This window comes from Salmo salar, chromosome 11 (assembly GCF_965601325.2).
Source record: "Salmo salar chromosome 11, fSalSal1, whole genome shotgun sequence".
NCBI lineage: Eukaryota > Metazoa > Chordata > Actinopteri > Salmoniformes > Salmonidae > Salmo > Salmo salar.
This window is the reverse complement of record NC_138301.1, coordinates 117,965,513-117,976,015: the sequence shown is the minus strand read 5'-3', so window position 1 is coordinate 117,976,015 and position 10,503 is coordinate 117,965,513. Positions and strand designations below refer to the sequence as shown.

General features: G+C 48.2%; 1 protein-coding gene across 8 annotated transcripts in view; it reads left to right on the top strand.

Moving 5' to 3' along the window:
* The first annotated feature begins 363 nt into the window (after nucleotides 1-363).
* The window catches only part of supt20h (SPT20 homolog, SAGA complex component), a 43,791-nt gene continuing 33,651 nt past the window's right edge, over nucleotides 364-10,503 (top strand). For 7 of the 8 annotated variants that reach the window (XM_082958311.1, XM_082958309.1, XM_082958314.1 and 4 more), the window contains exons 1-10: nucleotides 401-520; nucleotides 979-1,080; nucleotides 1,668-1,703; nucleotides 1,809-1,934; nucleotides 2,183-2,309; nucleotides 4,885-4,988; nucleotides 5,973-6,089; nucleotides 7,345-7,398; nucleotides 7,751-7,890; nucleotides 8,629-8,785. In XM_082958311.1, the coding sequence (XP_082814437.1) occupies nucleotides 1,078-1,080; nucleotides 1,668-1,703; nucleotides 1,809-1,934; nucleotides 2,183-2,309; nucleotides 4,885-4,988; nucleotides 5,973-6,089; nucleotides 7,345-7,398; nucleotides 7,751-7,890; nucleotides 8,629-8,785 (864 nt within the window). In that variant the 5' untranslated portion in view covers nucleotides 401-520; nucleotides 979-1,077. Of the gene's footprint in view, nucleotides 521-978; nucleotides 1,081-1,667; nucleotides 1,704-1,808; nucleotides 1,935-2,182; nucleotides 2,310-4,884; nucleotides 4,989-5,972; nucleotides 6,090-7,344; nucleotides 7,399-7,750; nucleotides 7,891-8,628; nucleotides 8,786-10,503 lie in introns of all 8 variants that reach the window. The other variant, XM_082958308.1, reaches the window with a different exon arrangement.

Genomic DNA, 10,503 nt, shown 5'->3' with positions numbered 1-10,503 from the left:
GGTCTATTTTACTTATTTATTTTACTTTTACTTAACTAGACAAATTCTTATTTACAATGACGGTCTACCCCGGCCAAACCCTAACCCTGACGACGCTGGGCCAATTGTGCGCCGCCCTATGGGACTCCCAATCACGGCCGGTTGTGATACAGCCTGGAATCGAACCCGGGTCTGTAGTGACGCCTCTAGCGCTGAGATGCCGATCCACTCGGGAGCTCCTAATCTATACTACAGTGTGTGCACATTTGTCGTGTGTAGCTAAAATAAAATGTCACAATATATCAACCAATATGTTTATCTTATTGAAATATAAAACAGTCATTAAGTTATTCCTGAATGAAAATGTCACACAGGAGAGCATCCCCCAGGGTTCCGCCCACTACCTTTACCGGAAGTTTGGCTTTTGTTGTCACACTGGAAGAAAATGGCTGCTGCTGTGAGTTTTTTTTCAATGAAGGCACTGAAATAATATCTTGTTTCTTGCATTGGAGTTACGATCTATAATAATGCAACTCATAAGGCAAGTCCATCCTAACGTTTAAGATTGAAGCTTCTTCATGCGTTTGTGTCTCAGCCGTTGTATTGCTAGCTAACTTTGGCAGCTTCCCAAGAAGCAAGCTAGCGATGCTAACGTTAGCCGGCTAGCCAGCCAGCGAGCTTGTTGCTGTGAACAAATCGCTTGCCAGTGAACATAAAGCTATCATCAAGTTAACTGGGTTTCATTGAAAACAACACTGTTCCGTCAAAGTGTATGGATAGAAACTGGGTGACATTTCACAGCCATATATATTGTTCATCATTTGTTGATTATTTGCGAAATCGCCATACCGACATACTGACATATTACTTAGCTGTCAGCTAAATTAGCTAGCTAGCACTTACCAACCCGCTCAAACGGTCGGTGCCTGTCGTTTTGCTGCTGCTGTTGACTGTGTGTAGACTAGGTTTGACCCGGGCCGTGTGTGTGTGTACACACAGGGTTTGAATGGTCGCTATATGGAGGTGACGGTGTGGGGCTAAGGACAGCTAAGTCTCCTGCTGACCATCACTCACCCAAATACCGGTTGGCAGACCACAATGGTAAGCATCCCTTCCACCAACCCTCTATCCACCTATCCCTTAATATATATATCCATCTATCTATCCCTCTATCGATGAATGTATCTGTCTATCCATCCGTCTACCTATCCATCTATCCATTAATCTCTGATCTGTCTCTGCGCGGATTGATACACTTTAGGCTGTATCGCATCCGGCTGTGATTGGGAGTCCTATAGGGCGGCGCACTATTGGCCCGGTGTCGTCCCGGTTTGGCCGGTGTAGGCCGTACATTGTAAATAATAATTTGTTTTTAACTGCCTAGTTAAATAAAGGTTCAATATTTTTTTTAACGAGTAGTACATGTATACTGTCTTTAACTGTGTTGACGCTTCTGTTTCCATTGTGAAGTGTGTGTGTGTGTGTGTGTGTGTGTGTGTGTGTGTGTGTGTGTGTGTGTGTGTGTGTGTGTGAGAGAGAGAGACCATGGGCTAATTACAGTAGTAGGAAAGACCCTTTTATAAAGCTGTTTTGATCAGTAGTGTAAATCATTTCTCCATCTCCCATCTCCCAGTAAATGAGATGGCCTAGTGACCAACAATAACGGATAACTAATGCTCTATTTGCAGCAACACGTTTTGGAATATGCATTGGATCGGGCTGAGGTAAGACTGTCTATTTATTCTACATGAACAAGGTGATTTCAAGTGTGTGTGTCTATAGCTGTTCATGAGTATACATCTGACTTTGATGTATTTCATCTTCTTCAGTACATTGTTGAAAGTGCTCGTCAAAGGCCAGCGAAGAGGAGAGCCTCATCCGGAGGGAAGAAGAGTTTATACCAGAAACTATACGAGCTCTACATCGAAGAGTGTGACAAAGAACCAGAGCTCAAGGTAACCAATAGAAATCAGAGTAGGTTGTATAGAAAGCATTTGACAGATCTAATCATTGGACCCATTGACCTGTAGCTTGTGTTCATTAGGGCACACTGTAGCAAAAATGTTTTGTAACAGAAAACAAAAGCCAGGGTTCTTATTGGACAAGTTCACATCAGAAGCTACGTAGGAATGTGAATTTGAATCATTATTGATAAACCCATACCATTTATTGTTATTGTTTGTTGATTTCCTGTTATGTGTAGAAGCTGCGTAGGAATGTGAACCTGCTGGAGAAGCTCATGTGTCAAGAGTCGGTGTCGTGTCTGGTCGTCAACCTCTACCCCGGTAACCAGGGTTACTCCCTCATGCTCCGCGGCAAGAATGGATCTGGTGAGAGCCCTATCTATCAATCACTCTGTCAATTTATCAAACATTCACAATTAACTTATTTGTCATGCAACATGTAGCAAAGATACTCGGCTTAAAAACCCCAAGAGGTCCAAGGTAAACTCTGTCCTGCGTAAATCACTGCTATGTAGCTAGTATTGTAAACTCAGCCAAAAAATAAACGTCCTCTCACTGTCAATTGTGTTTATTTTCAGCAAACTTAACATGTGTAAATATTTGTATGAACATAAGATTCAACAACTGAGACATGAACTGAACAAGTTCCACAGACATGTGACTAACAGATATGGAATAATGTGTCCCTGAACAAAGGGGGGGTCAAAATCAAAAGTAACAGTCAGTATCTGGTGTGGCCACCAGCTGCATTAAGTGCATCTCCTCCTCATGGACTGCACCAGATTTGCCAGTTCTTGGTGTGAGATGTTACCCCACTCTTCCACCAAGGCCCCTGCAAGTTCCCGGACATTTCTGGGGGGAATGGCCCTAGCCCTCACCCTCTGATCCAACAGGTCCCAGACGTGCTCAATGGGATTGAGATCCGGGCTCTTCGCTGGCCATGGCAGAACACTGACATCCCTGTCTTGCAGGAAATCACGCACAGAACGAGCAGTATGGCTGATCGCATTGTCATGCTGGAGGGTCATGTCAGGATGAGCCTGCAGGAAGGGTACCACATGAGGGAGGAGGATGTCTTCCCTGTAACGCACAGCGTTGAGATTGCCTGCAATGACGACAAGCTCAGTCCGATGATGCTGTGACACACCGTCCCAGACCATGACGGACCCGCCACCTCCAAATCGATCCCGCTCCAGAGTACAGGCCTCGGTGTAACGCTCATTCCTTCGACGATAAACGCGAATCCGACCATCACCCCTGGTGAGACAAAACTGTGACTCGTCAGTGAAGAGCACTTTATGCCAGTCCTGTCTGGTCCAGCGACGGTGGGTTTGTGCCCATAGGCGACGTTGTTGCCAGTGATGTCTGGTGAGGACCTGCCTTACAACAGACCTACAAGCCCTCAGTCCAGCCTCTCTCAGCCTATTGCAGTCTGAGCACTGATGGAGGGATTGTGCGTTCCTGGTGTAACTCAGAAAGTTGTTGTTGCCATCCTGTACCTGTCCCGCAGGTGTGATGTTCAGATGTACCAATCCTGTGCAGGTGTTGTACCGATCCTGTGCCACTGCGAGGACGATCAGCTGTCCATCCTGTCTCCCTGTAGCGCTGTCTTAGGCGTCTCACAGTACGGACATTGCAATTTATTGCCCTGGCCACATCTGCAGTTCTCATGCCTTCTTGCAGCATGCCTAAGGCATGTTCACGCAGATGAGCAGGGACCCTGGGCTGTAGTGGTAACAGGGTGTTTCTACAGAGCTGTAGTAGTAACAGGGTGTTTCTACAGAGCTGTAGTGGTAACAGGGTGTTTCTACAGAGCTGTAGTAGTAACAGGGTGTTTCTACAGAGCTGTAGTGGTAACAGGGTGTTTCTACAGAGCTGTAGTAGTAACAGGGTGTTTCTACAGAGCTGTAGTAGTAACAGGGTGTTTCTACAGAGCTGTAGTAGTAACAGGGTGTTTCTACAGAGCTGTAGTAGTAACAGGGTGTTTCTACAGAGCTGTAGTAGTAACAGGGTGTTTCTACAGAGCTGTAGTAGTAACAGGGTGTTTCTACAGAGCTGTAGTAGTAACAGGGTGTATCTACAGAGCTGTAGTAGTAACAGGGTGTTTCTACAGAGCTGTAGTAGTAACAGGGTGTTTCTACAGAGCTGTAGTAGTAACAGGGTGTTTCTACAGAGCTGTAGTGGTAACAGGGTGTTTCTACAGAGCTGTAGTAGTAACAGGGTGTTTCTACAGAGCTGTAATGGTAACAGGGTGTTTCTACAGAGCTGTAGTGGTAACAGGGTGTTTCTACAGAGCTGTAGTAGTAACAGGGTGTTTCTACAGAGCTGTAGTAGTAACAGGGTGTTTCTACAGAGCTGTAGTAGTAACAGGGTGTTTCTACAGAGCTGTAGTAGTAACAGGGTGTTTCTACAGAGCTGTAGTAGTAACAGGGTGTTTCTACAGAGCTGTAGTAGTAACAGGGTGTTTCTACAGAGCTGTAGTAGTAACAGGGTGTTTCTACAGAGCTGTAGTAGTAACAGGGTGTTTCTACAGAGCTGTAGTAGTAACAGGGTGTTTCTACAGAGCTGTAGTAGTAACAGGGTGTTTCTACAGAGCTGTAGTAGTAACAGGGTGTTTCTACAGAGCTGTAGTAGTAACAGGGTGTTTCTACAGAGCTGTAGTAGTAACAGGGTGTTTCTACAGAGCTGTAGTAGTAACAGGGTGTTTCTACAGAGCTGTAGTAGTAACAGTGTCGCTTTGTTTGAAAGACTATTCAACTGCCTAATGATGACACTCTCTCTCTCTCATCTCTCTTTCTCCCATTTCTCTCTCTCCCATCTCTCTCCCCCATCTCTCCCGTCTCTCTCTCCCCCATCTCTCTCTTTCCTCTCCCCCCTCTCTCTCTTTCCTCTCCCCCCTCTCTCTTTCCTCTCCCCCCCATCTTCCCCCCTCTCTCTGTAGACTCTGAGACGATCCGTCTGCCGTATGAGGAAGGCCAGCTTTTGGAGTACCTTGATGCTGAGGAGCTTCCTCCTATCCTGGTGGATCTCTTAGAGAAGTCCCAGGTGTGTGTTCCCTCTAACTCTCTGTCTCCTTGTCTTTTCTTTGTCTCCTTGTCCCCCCTCTGCCTCCTTGTCCCCCCTCTGCCTCCTTGTCCCCCCTCTGCCTCCTTGTCCCCCCTCTGCCTCCTTGTCCCCCCTCTGCCTCCTTGTCCCCCCTCTGCCTCCTTGTCCCCCCCTCTGCCTCCTTGTCCCCCCTCTGCCTCCTTGTCCCCCCTCTGCCTCCTTGTCCCCCCTCTGCCTCCTTGTCCCCCCTCTGCCTCCTTGTCCCCCCTCTGACTCCTTGTCCCCTCTCTGACTCCTTGTCCTCCCTGTCTCCTTGTTCCCCCTCCCTGTCTCCTTGTCCCCCCTCTCTGACTCCTTGTCTCCCCTCTCTGACTCCTTGTCCCCCCTCTCTGACTCCTTGTCTCCCCTCTCTGACTCCTTGTCTCCCCCTCTCTGACTCCTTGTCTCCCCCTCTCTGACTCCTTGTCTCCCCCTCTCTGACTCCTTGTCTCCCCCTCTCTGACTCCTTGTCTCCCCCTCTCTGACTCCTTGTCTCCCCCTCTCTGACTCCTTGTCTCCCCTCTCTGACTCCTTGTCTCCCCTCTCTGACTCCTTGTCTCCCCTCTCTGTCTCCTTGTCTCCCCTCTCTGACTCCTTGTCTCCCCTCTCTGACTCCTTGTCTCCCCTCTCTGACTCCTTGTCTCCCCTCTGACTCCTTGTCTCCCCTCTCTGACTCCTTGTCTCCCCTCTCTGACTCCTTGTCTCCCCTCTCTGACTCCTTGTCTCCCCTCTCTGACTCCTTGTCTCCCCTCTCTGACTCCTTGTCTCCCCTCTCTGTCTCCTTGTCTCCCCTCTCTGACTCCTTGTCTCCCCTCTCTGTCTCCCCCTCTCTGTCTCCCCCTCTCTGACTCCTTGTCTCCCCCTCTCTGACTCCTTGTCTCCCCTCTCTGACTCCTTGTCTCCCCTCTCTGACTCCTTGTCTCCCCTCTCTGTCTCCTTGTCCAGGTGAACATCTTCCACTGTGGCTGTGTGGTAACAGAGGTCAGAGACTACAGACAGTCTGGCAACACTAAGATGCCCTCCTTCCAGAGCAGACACGTCCTGCTACGGCCTACCATGCAGGTAGGAACTAGCACTGATTTCTACAACCATAGAGATAGAAGAGGTAGAACATCCACCATGCAGGTAGGAACTAGCACTGATTTCTACAACCATAGAGATAGAAGAGGTAGAACAGACACCATGCAGGTAGGAACTAGCACTGATTTCTACAACCATAGAGATAGAAGAGGTAGAACATCCACTATGCAGGTAGGAACTAGCACTGATTTCTACAACCATAGAGATAGAAGAGGTAGAACATCCACCATGCAGGTAGGAACTAGCACTGATTTCTACAACCATAGAGATAGAAGAGGTAGAACAGACACCATGCAGGTAGGAACTAGCACTGATTTCTACAACCATAGAGATAGAAGAGGTAGAACATCCACTATGCAGGTAGGAACTAGCACTGATTTCTACAACCATAGAGATAGAAGAGGTAGAACATCCACCATGCAGGTAGGAACTAGCACTGATTTCTACAACCATAGAGATAGAAGAGGTAGAACAGACACCATGCAGGTAGGAACTAGCACTGATTTCTACAACCATAGAGATAGAAGAGGTAGAACAGACACCATGCAGGTAGGAACTAGCACTGATTTCTACAACCATAGAGATAGAAGAGGTAGAACAGACACCATGCAGGTAGGAACTAGCACTGATTTCTACAACCATAGAGATAGAAGAGGTAGAACATCCACCATGCAGGTAGGAACTAGCACTGATTTCTACAACCATAGAGATAGAAGAGGTAGAACAGACACCATGCAGGTAGGAACTAGCACTGATTTCTACAACCATAGAGATAGAAGAGGTAGAACAGACACCATGCAGGTAGGAACTAGCACTGATTTCTACAACCATAGAGATAGAAGAGGTAGAACATCCACCATGCAGGTAGGAACTAGCACTGATTTCTACAACCATAGAGATAGAAGAGGTAGAACAGACACCATGCAGGTAGGAACTAGCACTGATTTCTACAACCATAGAGATAGAAGAGGTAGAACATCCACTATGCAGGTAGGAGCTAGCACTGATTTCTACAACCATAGAGATAGAAGAGGTAGAACATCCACCATGCAGGTAGGAACTAGCACTGATTTCTACAACCATAGAGATAGAAGAGGTAGAACATCCACTATGCAGGTGAGAACCATGAGGGGAGACAGTTGGTTTCTATGTTAGAGTGGACACAAGTGGTGATATGTAATCAGAATGATCGATCCTTACACCGTTGATGCTATATTCTGACCTTTGACCTCCCCAGACACTGATCTGTGATGTCCATGCCATGACCAGTGACCACCACAAATGGACTCAGGTGAGTTACCAAGGTCATACAAACCTGAACACACAAACAAGATGGTATAGGAATAATGTTATCTTTCCTCTCCTCCTTTCATCTTCCCTTCTTGCATTCTCCTCCCTTATTACCTCCTGCCTCTCCCCTCTTCATCTATCTCCTTCTCTCTCTCTCCCCCTTCTCCTCTGTTCTCTCCTCCTCCAGGATGATAAGTTCCAGTTAGAGAGCCAGTTACTGCTGGCCACAGCTGATCCTCTGTTCTTCTCCTCTGTTCTCTCCTCCTCCAGGATGATAAGTTCCAGTTAGAGAGCCAGTTACTGCTGGCCACAGCTGATCCTCTGTTCTTCTCCTCTGTTCTCTCCTCCTCCAGGATGATAAGTTCCAGTTAGAGAGCCAGTTACTGCTGGCCACAGCTGATCCTCTGTGTCTGGATCCGTCGATCTCTGTCACCTGTACAGCCAATCACCTGCTCTATAACAAGCAGAAGATGAACACTCACTCTATGAAACGGTACACACAGAGAGATGCACAGAGACCTGCAAACACACAGAGAGACACACAGAGAGACACACAGAGAGACACACAGAGACCTGCAAACACACAGAGAGACGCACAGAGACCTGCAAACACACAGAGAGACACACAGAGAGACACACAGAGAGACACACAGAGACCTGCAAACACACAGAGAGACACACAGAGAGACACGCAGAGACCTGCAAACACACAGAGAGACAGACACACAGAGAGACAGACACACAGAGAGACAGACAGAGCGAGACAGACAGAGAGACACACAGAGAGACACACAGAGAGAGACCTGCAAACACACAGAGAGAGACCTGCAAACACACAGAGAGAGACCTGCAAATACACAGAGAGACCTGCAAACACAGAGAGAGACCTGCAAACACAGAGAGAGACCTGCAAACACAGAGAGAGACCTGCAAACACACAGAGAGAGACCTGCAAACACACAGAGAGAGACCTGCAAACACACAGAGAGAGACCTGCAAACACACAGAGAGAGACCTGCAAACACACAGAGAGAGACCTGCAAACACACAGAGAGAGACCTGCAAACACAGACAGAGAGAGACCTGCAAACACAGACAGAGAGAGACCTGCAAACACAGACAGAGAGAGACCTGCAAACACAGACAGAGAGAGACGCACACAGTATTGTGCTTCCCTGATCTCCAGCTAGTCTATGAGACACACAGAGACCTGTTTCTCCTCTCTCCGTAGTTGTTTTAAGCGTCACTCTCGGGCGGCGTTGAACCGTCAACAGGAGCTGTCCTACCTGCCCATGCCCCCCCAGCTGCGTCTCTATGACTACCTGCAGAGGAGGAAGGAGAGGAAGCCTGCCCCCTCGATAGACCTGAAGATCTCCAAGGCCGGAAACGTGAGATCACATTACACTCTGTTCACTGCCACCTATAGGTAGACCACCTCTAGATAGACCACCTCTAGATAGACCACCTCTAGATAGACCACCTCTGGATAGACCACACTACCACCTCTAGATAGACCACCTCTGGATAGACCACCTCTAGATAGACCACACTACCACCTCTAGATAGACCACCTCTAGATAGACCACCTCTGGATAGACCACCTCTAGATAGACCACCTCTAGATAGACCACCTCTGGATAGACCACCTCTAGATAGACCACACTACCACCTCTAGATAGACCACCTCTAGATAGACCACCTCTAGATAGACCACCTCTGGATAGACCACCTCTAGATAGACCACCTCTAGATAGACCACCTCTGGATAGACCACCTCTAGATAGACCACACTACCACCTCTAGATAGACCACCTCTAGATAGACCACCTCTAGATAGACCACCTCTAGATAGACCACCTCTGGATAGACCACCTCTGGATAGACCACACTACCACCTCTAGATAGACCACCTCTAGATAGACCACCTCTGGATAGACCACCTCTAGATAGACCACCTCTAGATAGACCACCTCTGGATAGACCACCTCTGGATAGACCACACTACCACCTCTGGATAGACCACCTATAGGTAGACCACCTCTGGATAGACCACCTCTAGATAGACCACCTCTGGATAGACCACCTCTGGATAGACCACACTACCACCTCTGGATAGACCACCTATAGGTAGACCACCTCTGGATAGACCACCTCTAGATAGACCACCTCTGGATAGACCACCTCTGGATAGACCACCTCTAGATAGACCACCTCTAGATAGACCACACTACCACCTCTAGATAGACCACCTCTAGATAGACCACCTCTAGATAGACCACCTCTGGATAGACCACCTCTGGATAGACCACCTCTGGATAGACCACCTCTGGATAGACCACACTACCACCTCTAGATAGACCACCTCTAGATAGACCACCTCTAGATAGACCACCTCTGGATAGACCACCTCTGGATAGACCACCTCTGGATAGACCACACTACCACCTCTGGATAGACCACCTCTAGATAGACCACCTCTGGATAGACCACCTCTAGATAGACCACCTCTGGATAGACCACCTCTAGATAGACCACACTACCACCTCTGGATAGACCACCTCTGGATAGTTCACCTCTGGATAGAGCACCTCTAGATAGACCACCTCTGGATAGACCACCTCTGGATAGACCACACTACCACCTCTGGATAGACCACCTCTGGATAGACCACCTCTGGATAGACCACCTCTGGATAGACCACACTACCACCTCTAGATAGACCACCTCTAGATAGACCACCTCTGGATAGACCACCTCTGGATAGACCACCTCTGGATAGACCACACTACCACCTCTGGATAGACCACCTCTAGATAGACCACCTCTAGATAGACCACCTCTGGATAGACCACCTCTGGATAGACCACACTACCACCTCTAGATAGACCACCTCTAGATAGACCACCTCTGGATAGACCACCTCTGGATAGACCACCTCTGGATAGACCACCCCTGGATAGACCACCTCAAGATAGACCACCTCTGGATAGACCACCTCTGGATAGACCACACTACCACCTCTGGATAGACCACCTCTAGATAGACCACCTCTAGATAGACCACCTCTGGATAGACCACCTCTGGATAGACCACCTCTGGATAGACC